At 40.3% G+C, this 18,213-nt stretch overlaps 1 protein-coding gene across 3 annotated transcripts; it reads right to left on the reverse strand.

Annotated features, from left to right (window-relative positions):
* Positions 1 to 19: 19 nt before the first annotated feature.
* On the reverse strand, positions 20 to 10,764 carry PSTK (phosphoseryl-tRNA kinase). Of its 3 annotated transcripts, none has more exons than XM_012453426.3 (6): positions 10,534 to 10,764; positions 7,928 to 8,219; positions 7,490 to 7,688; positions 4,931 to 5,006; positions 4,346 to 4,439; positions 20 to 313 (listed from the first exon to the last, which is right to left on the reverse strand). In XM_012453426.3, the coding sequence occupies exons 1-6, from the start codon at positions 10,762 to 10,764 to the stop codon at positions 114 to 116; spliced, it is 1,092 nt and encodes a 363-aa protein (XP_012308849.1). In that variant the 3' UTR covers positions 20 to 113. The 3 variants fall into 3 exon arrangements, with proteins under 3 accessions (XP_012308849.1, XP_012308850.1, XP_012308852.1); XM_012453427.2 differs by lacking the exon at positions 20 to 313 and adding an exon at positions 320 to 3,166; XM_012453429.3 differs by lacking the exon at positions 20 to 313 and adding an exon at positions 3,910 to 3,982.
* Between the last annotated feature and the right edge of the window lie 7,449 nt (positions 10,765 to 18,213).

Raw genomic sequence — 18,213 nt, forward strand, 5'->3', positions numbered from 1 at the left:
TGACTCACTTCAGCATTGTTAGCCTAGAAAACCAATTGTAATACAATACTGTTGTTTTAACAAATTTGCAGAAGGTTACCAAAACGAGACATTTGATTGGCAATTCAGAAATTTTAATGCTGCTTTGAAAAATACTTCTGTACAATATTATCTTTCTCATAATGAAAAAAAGAAATGACATCTGATATGTCAGTGGTTTGTTGAAAGCACAAATATTTTTTGTTTCCTTGTTTTAGGTCTTCCAAAAATTCTGCTTTGAGCTTGTTAAGTTCTTCTGCTAGAAGCTTCAAGTTGTAAGGAAGCACTCGTTCATCTAAAAAAGATATTCTCAAATTACTGGTGTAAACTAAAGTAATCTGGGGTGTCTAATGACACTAGGAAATTAATTTGATTAATTTAAACAAACCAGTCAGATTCTATAAACAATCACAATTGAGTTGGTGTAATATATAGACAAAAGGTCATAATGTGATAGTCAAAAATCATCTGAAACAAGTCAGATTTAAAAAACTTGTTAGGAAATGTGAGCAGAAAAGATTAACCTGAAAGGGACTTTTTGTTGTTGCCAAGAAAAATCAAGACAGCTGCCTTACTGCCTTACTGAATTAAGCAGACAGGCAAAAAATCAGAAACAGAAGATGACAGTTTGGTTTTCAACCTGGTAAATGATGCCTAGAACAGTAGTTGTCCAACATAACTTTGTGCAGTGATGGACCTCATCTATATATCTGCTGCATTCAATACAGCAGCCACTAGCCACACGCAGGTAGTATTACTGAGAAGCTGAATTTTAATTTTTTGTTAGCTTTATTAGCATATAATTCACATACAGTTTACCCATTTAATCTCTATAATACAGTGTTTTTAATATATTTACAGATATGTGCAACCATCACCAGTTAATTTTAGAACATTTTCATCATCTCAAAAACCCATATCCTGATGGCTCACGCCTATAATCCCAGCACCATGGGAGGCTGAGGCAGGCAAATCACCTGATGTCAGGTGTTTGAGACCAGACTGGCCAACATGGCAAAACCCCTCCATTACTAAAAATACAAAAATTAGCAGTGCATGATGGCACATGCCTGTAATCCCAGCTACTCGGTAGGCTGAGGCAGGAGAATCGCTTAAACCTGGGAGGCGAACGTTGCAGTGAGCAGAGATTGTGCCATTGCACTCCAGGCTGAGCAACAGAACAAGACTCCATCTCCAAAACAAAAACCCATATCCTTTAGCTATCATCCTCCTAACCCCTTTCCCTTCTGCCCACCCCCAATCTCTAAGCAACCAAACATCCACTGTCTGTCTCAAGATTTCCCTGTTCAGGACATTTCATGTGACTGGAAGTATATGTATACTTGGTCTTTTGGGACTGACTTCTTGTACTTTGCATCATGTTTTCAAGGTTATTCCATACTGTATAGCATGTATCAGCATTTCATTCCTTTTTATGGCTGAATAATACTTCCTTGTATGGATACACCAAATTTTGTTTATCCATTTGTCAGCTGACGGACATTTGGGTTATTTTCATATTTTGGCTATCATGAACAATGCTGCCATAAACATTTGTGTACAAGTTTTTGTGTGAACATGTTTTCATCTCTCTCAGGTATACACCTGGGAATGAAATTGTTGGGTCACATGCTAACTGTATGTTTGAGGTACTGCTAGCTATTTTCCAAAGCACCTGTACCATCTGACACTTCTCCACATTCTCAACAACACCTGAACATTTTAATTCTAGACCTCCTAGTGGGTGTGAAGTGCTGTCTTGCGGTTTTGATTTGTATTTCCCTGATGACTAATCATGATGAGCATGTGTTCCTGTGGTTACTGGCTATTTGTATATCTTCCTTGGAAAAATGTTTACTCAGATCCTTTGCCTTTTTTAAAAATTGGGTTGTATTTATTATTCAGTGGTAAGAGTTCTTTATATATTCTGGATTCAAGTCCCTTATGAGATATATGTCTGCAAATATTTTCTCCGATCTATGGGTTGTCTTTTTACTTTCTTGATGGTAGGGGAACTGAATTTTTAATTAAGCACAGATCTAGAAACTACTACTACCTCCCCTCACCTAAAAAAGTATATATATATATTTTTTTTTTGAGATGGAGTCTTGCTCTGTCTCCAGGCTGGAGTGCAGTGGCATGATACCGGCTTACTACAACCTCCACCTCTGGATTCAAGCAATTCTCCTGCCTCAGCCTCCTGAGTAGCTAGGACTACAGGCGCATACCACCACACCCAACTAATTTTTGTATTTTTAGTAGAGACAGGGTTTCACCATGTTGGCCAGGATGGTCTCGATCTGATCTCTCGACCTCGTGATCTACATGCCTCAGCCTCTCAAAGTGCTGGGATTACAAGCAGGAACCACCATGCCTGGCCTATCTGTATGTTTTTAAATGGGTGGGATATAAGAGTGAATTGGGCATAACCCTATTCCCGACAACCCCCCAGGACCTCATTTCATTTTATAGGCAGAAAAGAAGAAAGGCAAATGGTTGAGTGAGAACTCCTGGAACTAACTAACTAACTTAATTTATTTATTGAAACAGAGTCTCACTCTGTCACCCAGGCTGGAGTGCAGTGGTGTGATTTCAGCTCACTGCAGCTGCCATATCCCAGATTATCTATCTGTCAATCAATCAATCAATCATTTATTGAGATAGAGTCTTGCCCTGTTGCCCAGGCTGGAGTGCAGTGGCATGATCTCGGCTCACTGCAGCTGCCACATCCCAGGTTTATCTATCAATCAATCAATCAATCATTTATTGAGATGGAGTCTCACCCTGTTGCCCAGGCTGGAGTGCAGTGACGTGATTGCAGCTCACTGCAGCCTCTGTGTCCCAGGTTCAAGTGATTCGTTACTGCCTCAGCCTTCTGAGTAGCTGGGATTACACACGCGTGCCTCACCATGTCCGGCTAAGTTTTGTATTTTTAGTAGAGACAGGGTTCCACCATGTTGGTCAGGCTGGTCTCAAACTCCTGACCTCGTGATCTGCCCGCCTGAGCCTCCCAAAGTGCTGGGATTACTGGCGTGAGCCACCGCGCCTGCCTCTGTTTTTATTTTAATGATGATGCCATTTCTGTTTCGGTCCTCTGTTTCTCAAACTTTGCATTGTAACCCATTAGTAAGTGGCAATTGGTGTTTTTCTAAAATGAAATCAAGTAGAACATAGAGTTCATTAAACATGTGAAGGTGTTTTGTGAAACTTCTTTCAACACGAGTTCGTGTACTGCGTTATACACTGGGTTACAACATAAAATCAACTTGTACAACATGGTTTTATAAAAGTTCGAAAACGGTATGGCTAGTATATTGTTTCCTTTTTCAATGTTCTAAGCTTTTGTAAAGGTAATAAATGATGATGATGCAGGGGAGCAGAATGGGAGGCTCAAGAGTGGAACTGGATGTAATTCTGGACCCCAGGTTACCCAAATATTTAGTAGCTGTTCAGTCTTGGACAAGTTACTTGGTCCTCTATGAACCTCCATTTCCCCATTTGTAAAATTACATGTACCTTATAGGACTGTGAAGATTACAAACAATATTCGTAAAGCACTTAACATATACAAATGTGCTCAAAAAATGCTAGTTGCTGGCTTTTAAAGATACAATTTTAAATATTGCAATAACAGTATTCAAAACCTAATGGAATTACTGTATAAAACTATAGTTACCACATATTTCATATATTATATAAATTCAGATTTAAAATACATTGATTTTATTCAAATTCCATGCTGATCTGACACCTGGCCCCTGACTACCTCTCCCCCTTTCTTACCTCACGCCATGCTCAGTGGCCTCTCTTCAATTCTGTAACATTCCAAACAACCAGCTTCTGGGCTTCTGCACTTGATGTGTTCATTGCCTAGAATGGTCCTCCAGATACCTGGATGGTTTGTTCTTTCTCTTCTTTCACATCTTGGCTTAAATGTCATCTCTGAGAAGCCTTTCTGATTACCCTTTTAAAAACAAATCCTCCCATCACTCTACACTGCCTTACCCTACATTTTCTTCAGAGCATGGGTGTATCTCATGTAATTATGTTTTGTCTGTCTCCTCATTAGAATGTTCTGCTCCCTGCCGATTCCCCAGCATCTAGAGTAAAGCCTAGTATACTAAGGTCACTCAGTAAAAATTTGTTGGATGAACACTCAGTTCCAGAGGTAGAATTTTTAATTATATTTAGTCAAATTGCATAATTAAACTGAAAACATGATGTGAACTTTTATGACTGAAAACTAATAAACTCTGTGTGTCAGGAATAACAGTGGCAGCAGAAAGTCACAATCATACCCACTCAACACATAACTGACACATCATACCTTTTGCTTCCTTCATTGTCTGAGATACAATTCTTCGGAGTGTCACATCAGCTGTATGAAGAATGTTTGTTGAACAAATAATTCTGTCTGTGTCCTATGTAATACAGACATTGTTACTTAGAAGTCACATAATTTTATAAAATAAATGGCTAAAGCATAGGTCACATGTATTTGAAGGGACTAAAAGAAAAGTTTAAGTGGCTTTTCTGTTTGTTATTCTTCCCTACAAGAGTGTCCAAACAAATCAGATCCAGTGGTAAATTGGGTTCCAGCTAGGCGGTGATATGCTGGTGAATGTCTAATAAATGACTTTTCTGGAAAAAAAACCCAGACCTATCTGTAATGTTTGCCAATTTCTGTGATGAAAACAATCCTACCAACAAAATATCAACAGGCTGCAAAACTTCTGAAAGTTTAACAATCGGCTTTGGCCAGCCGGCATCCCCTGCTAGCAGTGAGTGCTGAGAGGCCAAGCCAGTGGCAACACATGTCATGTTTCACTCACACTTTATATTCCGCTCTACAGATCTTCCTACAAAAAGTTGTTCCTTCTTATTTATATTAAATCTACACTGGAAGCTTTACCTTTTGTTCCATATTGTCCTCAGCATATTTTACTGGATTTTCCAAAGCAGTAAGCAATAAATCAGTCACCTCCAGGCTACAGAGAAAATGGGACAAAATACAATAAATCCTTATATTGAACACCTGACTTTTAAAGAACTTGTATTTATGAATACTAAACAATTATAGAGGAATGAAACAGCTATAACCCAAGATCCTTAACAGAAGGAAAAAAACTAAATGATTTACAAGCTAGCTTCCATATAGAAAATCCAATTGTAGTAGCTCAAAACTAATGATAAGTCAAAGACCCCTCATTGAATATACCAATTTCCTAAGACTCATGTCAAAAAGCTTTGAAAAGTCATTCCCCCTTCCCCTCTTAAGGCTGAACTGGGGGCCACCAGAGCTCGATTTTATTCCCTAAGATGCTTGGTCTTTACTTTCTGGCTCCCGTTATTTACTGGATACGGATGAGCAAAGTTCCTTACTGAGCAAGGGTCCATGAAGGTTTGAGGTAGAATCCATTCATTCATTTAACAAATACTTATTGAGCATCTTATATGAAAAATACTGTGCAACTAACTACATGCTGAGCTGGGGGTGTTGATAGTGTAATAGAGACAGATAAACAGTAAAATAAAGCAAAAAGAATTTCAGACCGTGGTAAGTAGATAAGTGAGAGAAGATGATAATATGACAATGATAGGAGTGACAGGGTAGCCCAACTAACATTCTTTGCTTTAGTTAGGATGGTCAGTGAAGGCAGTCAAGTATAAATATGTGGGAAGGGCAGAGGGGGCAGCAAGTGCAAGGGCCCCAGGGCAAGAACAAGCTCCTGGTGTTTGTGCAATAGAGAAGGTTGAAAAGAAGCAAGGAGGGAGAGTGGTAGAATATGACGTTGGAGAGTTAATCTGGGTTAGAACACGTAAGTTAGGGTAAGGAGTTTGAGTTTTATTCAGACAGGAGCAGCACTAAAAAGTTTTAAGCAAGTGAGCTCATCAAGTTAAAGCTCAACCTCAAGATCTTCCTCACACCGAAAAGAGCCGAGGTTCTGGAGTGAGTGAGATCCCACTGGGTCCAAATCTTGGCTCTGCTACTTCCTATCTGGGTATATTACTTTACTTATCTGGGTCTCAGTTATGGCAGCTATAAAATGGGGATAATAGTTTCTCCCCTTAAAGTGTGGTTGTGAGGACTGAATGAGACCATACATATAAAGTGTTCAGAGCTGGGAGAGAAATTTGAGTTTTACTATTTAGCCAGTGATCACTAGCTAGTTTTCATATCCATGCCCTTTTGTTCTATTTAGTCTGTTTTTTTAGAGAGAGGGTTTCACTGTCACCCAGGCTGGAGTGCAGTGGCATCATAGCTCACTGCAACCTCAGACTCTTGGGTTCAAGTGATCCTCCCCTCTTGGCCTCCCAAGTGCTGGGATCACAGGTGTTAGTTAGCCACTGTACCCAACTTGTTTACAGTCTTAAAAGGGGTAAAGCATAGCAAATATATTTTTAAGCGAACTATAACCTTAAGATTCCTAAAAAGAATTTCAAAAGGAATTATAGATACTGTTCCCAATGTAACCCAAAATTTAAGAAAATATTAGTTGGGGTGGTAGCTCATGCTTGTAATCCCAGCAATTTGGGAGGCCAAGTTGGAAGAACTGCTTGAGATCAGGAGTTTGAGACCAGCCTGGGCAACACAGTGAGACCCTGTTACTAGAAGAAATTTAAAAATTAGCTGGGCTTGGCAGTGTGAGCCTGTCGTTTCAGTTACTTAGGAGATGGAGACAGGACAATTGCTTGAGCCCAGGAGGTCAAGGCTGCAGTGAGCTGATATTGATCCCCCGTGGACAATATGCAAGAACTAAAGAAATGTGGGCAATATACCTCTAGACCTGCACAGTCCAGTACAATAGCCACCTATAACCATGAGACTATTTGGGTTTAAATTAATAAGTTAAACAAAAAATTCAGGTCATCAGTTGCACTAGCTACTTGTAAGTGCTCAATAGTCAAAATGTGGCTAGCAGCTACCATATTAGTGCAAATATAGAACATTTCCACTGCCAGTAAAATTTCTGCTAGAAATATGCCGCTCTACAACTCTCAAGACATACATAATGAATGAAATGCATTAGACAGCATAGCCTACAAGCCTCACATATATAAAAGCAATGTAACTATAGTGAGCTCTAAGGCAAATTAGGAACCAGTACCAGTTCTGCTCTTTAACAGATTTCTTTCTATAAGAAAACTACCAGACAACCTATTTAGACTATTTTAAAAGAGAATCAAAGATGTGTTCTTTGAATTCCCTGCTCCAAGCACTAGAAGACAGTATCATCCTAACAGTTAAGAGCAGACATTTGTAAATAAACTTGGGTTCAAATCTCAGCTCTCATTTACAAGCTCAGTGGACAAACTAAATTTTCCCATTTCACTTTTGGCTTCCAGACAAAGGGGGAAATAATCTCTCTCCAATGCCTGTGTGAGGACTAACTAAGCCAATACAGATAAAGCACTGACCCTGGTACCTGGCACAGGGCAGCATCCAGGGAGGGATGACTGAGTGGAATACCTGGCCCCTGAAGCACACGCTGGACTCTGCAGTGTGAGGCTGTTGTGTTCCCAAGCATTTTTCTCAGGGTTGGGCTTTTCTAGCTTTCTTCCCATCAGGTGGATGGTCTCAGCCGGCAGTGCCCGTAGCCTCTGGCCATTCCTCTGTAAACAGGTCTCAAGAGGACAATCTAAAAAGAGCTGGCAAAAGCCCAACGAATCTGAAAACAGTTTAAAATGACAGAATTACTGGTATATTTTCCAAAATATGAAATAAAAATGTATCAAATTATGACAATTACAGTAGGAAAAACTCCATGTGCAATACTGAACATCTAGCTTTTAAAATTAAGTACATCTACATAACCTCCTAATCAAGTTAAATTCTCATTGAAGACAGTAGTGTTTTTGATATGTGAATAAGTATCTCCACATGTAAGAAAAAAAATGTTTTAATTACATTTTCGAGCCAGTTGGTAGACTTCATATCTCATACTTTGATAATAAAAATTGTCATCCAAAACCAAAAACAAAGGTCTAGAAACAGCAGTTTTTGTTAAGAGGTAGCAAGACCGGGCCTCAAATGCTGCAGAAAATATCAGATCTTGGTCCTTTAAGCAGGTTATGAAATCTTCCCACATGGCTTCAGTCCTGTTGGGTGGGGCAGACATCTGACACCCATTAATCACAGCCATCAAGAAGCATTCCAGGTACTTCAACAGTTCCTGTCGAAGCAATTTCCATTGGGATGGCTACAAGAGACCAAAGAATTGCAATTCTTATTAGGCCACTAGGGTGATTGCTCATCTGGCCTCACTGCCACCCTGCCCCATATGAAAATTTCAGCTCACAATATGGAACCATTTGTAGTTCTCCAACACACCTGGTTTCTCATGCCTCCATATACGTATCATTCCTTCTGCCTGGAAAACTAATGATACTAGTGCTGTGTAAATCTTTCTCAGACTCAACCATGCAGAAGGCAGCTCAGCCTCTCCCTTGCCCATCGTGACACCCCATTCTGTACATATGTCTCCACTCTAGCAGTGCTTACATAGTTTAAGCATTTGTACACTTCTCTCTCTGCTAGATCACTGTCCATTGTATACTGAGCCTTCAGCGGAGGGTCTGGCACCTAACAGGTGCTCCAGAAATATATATTAAATGGATGAATGACTGCATGATCGAATGAGTGAAATAAATGAAAGAATTTACCATCCAGGAGAATGGTGGAGTCAAAATCAACATCCTGTCAAAATAGTCTGGCTAAGATATAACAATGCAGGTTTTCCATTGAAATGAAAAAGGTGGTAGACAGCAAAAAGATCAGGTGAAAAGTCCCTGGGTGCACGGTAGCTCTTGCCTGTAATCCCAGCACTTTGGGAGACCAAGGCGGGCAGATCACAAGTTCAAGAGATCAAGACCACCCTGGCCAACATGGTAAAACCCCGTTTCTACTAAAAATACAAAACTTAGCCGGCTGTCACGGGGCGTGCCTATAGTCCCAGCTACTTGGGAGGCTGAGGTAGGAGAATCACTTGAACCTGAAAGGTGGAGGTTGAAGTGAGCCGAGATTGTGCCACTGCACTCCAGACTGGCGACAGAGCAAGACTCCATCGCAGAACAGAAAAGAAAATAAACAAGCAAAAATCAAGTCCATGGGTCAAGAAGACCTCATGCTAACAAATGAGTTGGTATGCGATGGGGAAAGATGGAGGAAACAGACTGAGGGGAATAAGCAGCTGGAGAATACAAGTAATCTTGTGTTGGTCAAGGACTGTGGTCCTGACATAGTTAAGAAATCTAAGCTGGAGGGAAAACAGGAGGACAGGAGAGTGAGAACTCTCACTTGTCTGCCCATGCCTTACCACCTCACTGAGATTACACTACATAGAACAAACACATCAGCTAAACCCACTAAATTGGAAACATATATCACTTCCTAAGAGGTGAGCAGATGAGTCCCGTGGTCTTTGAAGGAAAACAGTGGAAAAAAACACATAATACAAGTGAAGGGAAAGTCAGCAAATACAACAATCCCTATTGACAACTTTCAGCTTTCTCTCAAGTGGTGAAAATACCATCAACCAAGTCAATCCTGCGCTATCTTGACACTGTACTTACTTCACAATTAACCAAGAATGAGAAAGTAGATACACTTTGCTGGAGAGCCCATGTATCAAATGTATTGTATTTTTGTATATATACTTAGTGGAGTCAGATAACATTTGCATTTGATTTCTGTCAATTCATCTACATCAGGCATTAAACAACAAAAATAAAAATGTTTAAATTTCAGAATATTTCAAAGAGTATTTAGAGTGAGCATGAGATGAAAGACACCGATGTATCTACTCTTCCCTTCCCGGAGCGGTCTGTTTCCACATGCCTCTCCAAGAGGATGCATCTCACCGTGCTGAGTGTGAGGAGGGCTTAAAGAGATGTACTTGGAACATACAAGTTGGTCTGTAAATACAAGCCCATTATTTCCTCTGGTGGTCAACTAAGAAACAGCTATCTTTTCCAAAGCTGGCAGAGGCAAAGTTACTCTGAGTTGAACAAAGGTTGAGCTTCATAGGTCTGATAATGTGTTTGTACAGCCTTTCTTTCTGAGTGATCCTAGCAATTTTGTTACTTAAAATTTGTATTCTTTTTCTTAAAGAGGGTTCTTCAAATTATAAAACCTGAATTCACCCGTGGCTAGATGTTAAAGTTTGAGATTATTTCCCTCTCCCAAAGAGAAACTTCCCCAGGGATTTTCAAGAGTACATTTGACTACGAAGGCTTTCCACATTGCAGCACGCTGACTTGAGAACCTGAACCTGTCTTAAGACTCAACTGTATAGAATATTCAATATATACATGCATCAAATATACACATAAGCCTCTACAATGCATCGTTCTAACACAGTTGGCTTTGTAACTACTTTATGACACACTTCTACAGCCAACTCATTCACCCTCTGCAGTAACTATGTTAACGCAGCTCCACTTTTCTCGAACTTCACCACCCACATCAAACACGGTCTAGTGCGCAGTGGTGGCTCATGGCAAATAATCACCCACCCTCTCCATGCTGACCGCTGTTAGAGCGGTCGCCCCGGCGAGAAACGCGTCTGGCATGACGTCATCATACGCGACGACGCCGACGGCCCAGCCCTGCTCCTGCCGTAGCCTGTGGGCGAGGGCGCGCGCGAAAGTCGATTTTCCTGCCGCGGGGAGGCCGCAGAGGACGCAGAGGCCTCGCTTCCGCGGCCCGTCGCTACCGGTTCCTCTGCTGTTCTCGGCGGTCTTCATCCTGCCCGGGCAGACCGGAGGAGCCTGCGAGCGTTGTCTCCGCGCCACCGTCTCCCCGGCGCGCACGCGCAGCGTCTCCGCCGCCTGCCGGCGCAGTGGAGGAACAGGCGCAGCCGAGTTTCCGCGCGGTCCCCGCGGCACCAGCTACACTGACGCCCAGTTGCTCTTGAGGACCGGAAGCTGAGGAGACCGCGGCGCTGCGTTCCTAGCTCCTGGACATTCCCAAAGAATCCCAGCTTTAGGATTAGTCTTCAAATAGAATTACCCTCTCTGCCGAAAGTTGCCAGTCAGCAGGATTGGCGCCTCAGTTTTATGACGATGAGGTCGTTCTGCTCAGGAAAATCCCAAAAGAGACGTTGAGCCTTTCCCTCCAGCAATCTTTGGAAAATAAGTTACTGGAAATCAAAGAATAGGAGGCGAAGCTGACAGTCCGACCACCGCGCTCCTTTGCAGTTCCCAGATGTGAACAGTGCAAGGGCAAAGTAAACATTTGTTATTGTGCCGTCACGCCACCAGTGGGCAGCGAGCGTGAAGAAATATGGTCAGGAAAGGCACGTCCTTAGACCTCAGTTCCAGTGCACGCAGGCAGAGAACAATAGGTGTTTGTGTTAAAAAGTAATAGTAAGCTATGGAGAGGTATGAAATAATTTTTTCTTTTGTTTGGGGGTGTGTTGTAGAAAATTGAATTCAGATTCTAGTTTTAACCTTATATTTTAGGGGATAATTCCTTCTTATTTGTAAAGAGTATGTTCAAAATGTGAACACCTGAGGACAGAATCAGTGAATATTGGGTTAAAATCTGACCAATAACCTCCTGCTAAAGCTGATATAATTTGTGATTACAAAGCACATACAAATCTCATTTTCCTTTTGTACTGAAAGTGAAGAGCAATGAGTTAAACTCACTCTTCATTTCATGACATTTTGTTATTGGTCCAATATAAGGTCCCTCTCCCTAATTTGCACCTCCCGCACTCTTTTAAGAGACAGGGTTTTGCTTTGTCACCCAGGCTGGAGTGCAACATAACTCACTGTAACCTCGAATTTCTAGGCTCAAGCGATTCTCCTACCTCAGCCTCCTGAGTGGCTGGAACTATAGGTATCGGCCACTGAGCCTGGCTCCACTGTCTTTTGCCTCCCATCCTCCACACCCACACCCACACCCTTTTAACCCCTGCAGGCAACCATTTTTTTTTCTTCTTATCATAGTTATTTTTGCTTTGGTTATGTATTTTTTAAAAAAATAGTCTTTATTTTTTAGAGCAGTTTTAGGTTCACATCAAAATTGAGCAGAAAGTAGAGTTCTCATAAACTCCCTCCCCTCCTCATTCATAACCTCCCCCACAATCAACATCCTTCACCAGTGATACATTTGTTATAATCAATTATCAATAAACCTACACTGACACATTATTATCACCTAAAGGCCATAGTTTACTATTGTTATTGGGGTTTACTCTTGGTGTACATTCTGTAGGTTTTGGCTATGTATAATGACAAGTATCCATCAGTACGGAATAGTCACAGCCCTAAACAATGTGCTCCGCCTGTTCATCCTCCCTCTCCTCTAACCCCTGGCACTATAGATTTTGTGTGTGTCTCTCTAGTTTTGCCTTGTCCAGAATAATATAGAATTATATAATTGTATTTACACAGCCTTTTTAATTTGCTTCTTTCACTTAGTAATATGCATTTAAGGCTCCTCTATGTCTTTTTATGGCCTGATGGTGCATTTCCTTTTAGCCATTAATAATGTTCCAATGTCTGGAGGTACCACAGTTTAGTTTTCCATTCACCTACTGAAGGATATCTTGGTTGCTTCCAAGATTTGGCAATTATGAATAAAGCTGCTATAAACCTCCATGTGCAGGTTTTTGTGTGGACATAAGTTTTCAACTCATTTGGGTAAATATTATACCAAGGAGTGTGATTGCTATATCATACAATAAGAGTGTTTAGTTTTGTAAGAAACTGCCAAACTGTCTTCCAAAGTAGTGGTACTATTTTGCATTCCCAGCAGCAATGAATGAGACTTCATACTGCTCAACATTCTCCCTTGTATTTGGTGTTGTCAATGTTTTGGATTTTTGTCATTCTAATAAGTGTGTAGTGGTATCTCATTGTTCTTTTAGTTTGCATTTCCTTACTGACATATGATGTTAGGCATCTATTTTCTTTTCTTCTTTTTTATGTGAGAATCTCGTTCTGTCACTCAGGCTGGAGACAGATCATGGTTCAATGCAGCCTCAACCTCCCAGGCTCAAGCAATCCTTCTGCTTCAGATCCCTGAGCAGCTGGGACTACTTTTTATTTTTGTAGAGATGAGGTCTCCCTATGTTGCCCAGGCTGGTCTTGAAATCCTGGGCTCAAACAAACCTCATGCCTCAGCCTTCCAAAGTGCTAGGATTACAGGTGTGGGCCACCATGCACAGCCTTTTCATATGCTTAACTGCCATCTGTACATCTTCTTTGGTGAGGTGCCATTCAGATCTTTTTGCCTATTTTATTTACCACTTTTGAGATGGGATCTCGCTGTATTGCCCAGGCTGGTTTCAAACTCCTGGGCTTGAGCAATCCCCAACCTGAGTAGCTGGGATAACAAGCATGTAACACTATGCCTACCTTCTTTTTGCCCATAAATTGGGTTGTTTTCTTACTGTTGAGTTTTAGTGTTCTTTGTATATTTTGGTTAACAGTCCTTTACAAGATCCCTGTGGCAAACACTTGCTCCCAGTCTGAGGTTTATCTTTTCATTCTTGTCACAGTGTCTTTTGGAAAGCAGAAGTTTTTAATTTTAATGAAGCTCAGTTTACCAATTACCTCTTTCATGCATCATACCTTTGGTGTTTTATCAAAAAAAACAAATCATCACCAAGCCCAGTCTTCTAGATTCTCTCTTATATTATCCTCTAGTCTTATAGTTTTGTGTTTTAAATTTTGTTCTATGATCCATTTTGAGTTAACTCTTGTGAAGGAGGTAAAGTCAGTGTGTAAATTTGATTTTTTCTAATGTAGATATCAAAAGTTGAAAAGACTATTTTTTTGTCCATTGCATTGCCTTTGCTCCTCTGTCAAAGATCAGTTGGCTATATTTATGTGGGTCTGTTTGTGGGCTCTCTGTTCTGTTCATTGATCCATTTGTCTATTCTTTTGCCAATATCGCACTATCTTGATTACTATAGCTTTATAATAAATCTTGCAGTCAGTACTGTCAGTCTTCTAGTATTGCTCCTTCTCCTTTAATATTGTGTTGGCTAGCCTAGGTCCTTTGCCTCACCGCATAAACTTTAGAATCACTTTGTTGATATCCACAAAAGAGCTTGCTGGGATTGATTGAGACTGTTGAATCTATAGATCAAGTTGGGAAGAACTGACATCTTGACAATATTATTTCTATTCATGAACATGAAATATCTTTTATTTCTTTCATCAGAGTTTTGTAGTTTTCCTCATACAGATCTCATGCATATTAAAAAAATTTATACCTAATAAAAAAGTTTTAAATTTAAGTGTTTCATTTTGGGGGGTGTTCATGTAATGGTATTCTGCTTCTAATTTCAAATTTCACTTGTTCATTGCTGGTATTAAGTGGTTCATTTTTATGTCTTGACCTTGTATCCTGCAACTTTGCGGTAATCATATATTAGTTCCAGATTTTTTATTGTGGATTTTTTTTATTTCTGCATAGATAATCATGTCATCTGCAGACAGAGTTTTATTTCTTCCTTCCCAATATGTATACCTTTTGTCTTATTTAGCTAGGACTTCCAGTATGATGTGGAAAAAGTGGTGAGATAGCACATTCTTGCCTTGTTACTGATCTTAGTGGAAAAACCTCTAGTTTGTCACCATTAAGTATAATGTAAGCTGTAGGTGTTTTGTAGATAGTTATCAGGTTGAGGAATCACTCCTCTATTCCTAGTTTCCTGAGGGTTTTTATCATGAATGTCTGTGGGATTTTGTCCAATGCTATTTTTTTTGGCATCGATTGATATCATTATGTGATTTAATTTTTTAATGTTTTGATAAGATGGATTACATTAATTGATTTTCAAATATTGGACCAGCTTTTCATGCTTGGAGTAAAACCCATTTGGTAGTTGTATAAAGTTGGATACATTTTAAAATTCAATTTGCTAATATTTTATTGAGGATTTTTACATCCATATAGATACAAAAGAGATATTTATAGGTCCAAGAGAAGTATTGGTCTAGTATTCTTTCTTGTAATGTCTTTGACATCTGGGCAATTCTGGCCTCACAGAACAAGTTAGAAGGTATTCCTTTTGCATCTATCATCTGAAAGAGATTGTAGAGAATTGGCATAATTTCCTCAAATGTTTTGTAGAATTTGCCAGGTAATTCATCTGACTTCAATTATCTTTTCAATAATCTATTTTGGGAAAACAATTTTTAGTTCTCTATAAAAACATAATGCTGGGCGCGGTGGCTCAAGCCTGTAATCCCAGCACTTTGGGAGGCCGAGGTGGGTGGATCAATCACGAGGTCAAGATATCAAGACCATCCTAGTCAACATGGTGAAACCCCGTCTCTACTAAAAATACAAAAAATTAGCTGGGCATAGTGGCGCGTGCCTGTAATCCCAGCTACTCAGGAAGCTGAGGCAGGAGAATTGCCTGAACCCAGGAGGCAGAGGTTGCGGTGAGCCGCGATCGCGCCATTGCACTCCAGCCTGGGTAACAAGAACGAAACTCCGTCTCAAAAAAATAAAAAATAGAATAAAATAAAATAAAAAAACCATAATGCTTTGTACTTCAGAATTCCAAAATGAACCATTATAACTTCAAAGTTAGGTGTCTAACTATCTAAAAAGACATGCTTCTCAAGAATAGGTTCAAATATAAGCATTTGACATTGACATATAGCCATAATTATAGTTTGCTCTTGAATTTGTAAGACTTTCCTTACAGACCTCAGTCTCACCTGAGGCTCAGAAAAGGACAATAGTGTTATTACATATTTACTGGATATATAGTTCTCTTAAATTAGCAAAGTGCAGCCAGGCATGGTGGCTCATGTCTGTAATCCCAGCACTTTGGGAGGCCGAGGTGTGAGGATCACTTGAGGTTAGGAGCTCCAGACCAGCCTGGGCAACAAAGCAAGCCCCCACCTCTACAAAAATAATTAGCAACATGACATCACCGCTTTACTACTGGAAATTGATAAAAGGTTTAGGTGGTTGGATTTGGGTCCAACAGTGGGCCCAGAGCAATTGGGGATGTGAATTTAGGTCCCATTTTGCATACTCCTTCTCTTAGCCCCAGGGTTGCCCACTTCACCCTACAGAAGAAGGGGTGCTACTCTTGGCTGCATTTCAAGCTCCTCTCACTCTAGCTTGGGACACCCCAGAAATCATTCTTCTGCAATGCATATCCTGTGTGGCTGCCTTCTGTGGTCTAGTAACTTGTCCCTGCATGCAGTGGGGTCAAGGCTGGGTGTTCTGCATAGTTTAGAATGAGAAAATAGTTATGTGGGAAAAATTCTTCTGAATCACTCAGAAATGGTCATCCCCATTATAGTTTGGATATTTGTCCTTTCCAAATCTCAACTTGAAATTTGATCCCCAGTGTTGGAGATGTGGCCTAGTGGGAGGTATTTGAGTCACGGGGGTTGTGTTAGGCCATTCTTTCATTGCTACAAAGATATACCAGAGACTGGGTAATTTATAAAGAAATGAGGTTTAATGAGTTCAGAGTTCTGCAGGCTGTACAGGAAGCATGGCACCAGCATCTACTCAGTGTTTGGAAGCTTTTACTCACAGCAGAAGGCCAAGCAGGAACAGGCATGTCACATGGTGAAAGCAGGAGCAGGAGAGAGAGTTGAGTGGGAAGTGAAACACATTTAACCATATCTTGTGAGATCTCACTCATTATCAAGAGTACAGCAGCAAGCCATGAGTGATCTGTACCCATGACCCCAACTAGGGGTCATACACCCCCAACCATGCCCCACATCCAACACTGAGGATTACAATTCAACATGAGACTTGTTGGGGACATACATTTAAACTACATCAAGAACAGATCCTTTAGGAATACAGTAATTCCCTTCCTGGGGATGGAGAATTGAGTTCTTGCTCTGTTAGTTCCCATGAGAGCTGGTCGTTAAAAGGGCCTGGCATTTTCCCTCTTGCTTCCTCTCTAACCATATGGTCTCTGCATGTGCAGGCTCTCCACTTTCCATGACAAGTAGAAGCAGAGTGAGGCCATCGCCAGAAGCAAATGCTGGCTCCATGCTTCTTGCACAATCCACAGAATCATGAGCCAAATAAGCCTCATTGTAAACTAACCAGCCTCAGGTATTTTCTAGAGTAACATTAAATGGGTTAAGACATATCCATCATCCCTTGTTAGCAGAGGTCTTTTTCCCAGGCCAGCAACTGTCATAGCTCCCACTGTTCTCTCTGAGCTCAGTATACGTTTGGTGGACTGACACTTCCAAAAAACCTTTATGTCAGAAGCAGCCTGATGGGCAAATTAAGTGGAAACAACAGAGGCTGAGTGACTGTGGAAGAAGCTAGTGACTGCCTACTCCCTACCAAGAGAGCCTGTGTGCAACAGAAGAAAAAACCGAGCCAGGAATTAGAAACTCTTATCTATCCACAGAGGGAAAATGGACCAGAGAGTCACAGCCATCTCCAAGTCAGGGCACCTGAGAAGGAATGTACAGGGAAATAGTATTTGAAAATTACATCAAGATCAGTCCAGATTTAAGTATTTATTACTACCAGATCAATGTCAATACCCTCCCAAATCTATGTAGTCCACATTCCTATTCCCCATTTTAAGAAAGGACACTACCATTTGCCCAGCTAACCTAGTAGTCATCGTTGATTCTTCTGTCTTCTTCAAGTTCATCTGCAAGTCTCCTCCATTTTATCTTCAAAATATATCTCCATTGCTCCCTTTCATTCCAGACCTCTATAGATTCACAGTCTCTTAACTGAAACCACTGTGTCCAGATGTAGTTTGAAATTAGTAATACTTTGGAGTTTAGTGGGCAATACATATAATACATTACATGTATTATAATCACTGGGTGTCTAATACATACTCAAATACATTAATACATAAATACATAATCAAATACATTAATATTTCTGCAATGAAATTTATACATTTTCATCCACCCCAAACAACCATCATTTGAAATCCCATGTTCATCCCCTTTTTGTACATATAGTCCCGAAAATTATTTTTTATGTTTAAAAAATTACAAAAATGGTGTGCTATTTGTAACCTTTTAGGATGTAACTTTTTTCACTTTATATTACTGGGAGTTACCCATAGTACTCTATATTGACGTAGTTAATTAACTTTAACTGCTGAATATTTCACTATGTAAATATATCATAATTTATTCATCTTGTTGGTGGGCATTATGGTTGTTTCAAAATTGTGCTATTGTGAATGGCACTACAATAAACAT

The sequence above is a fragment of the Aotus nancymaae genome, unplaced genomic scaffold (genome assembly GCF_030222135.1).
Source record: "Aotus nancymaae isolate 86718 unplaced genomic scaffold, 86718_ANA_hifiasm-v0.15.2.pri h1tg000010l, whole genome shotgun sequence".
Taxonomy (NCBI): Eukaryota; Metazoa; Chordata; class Mammalia; order Primates; family Aotidae; genus Aotus; species Aotus nancymaae.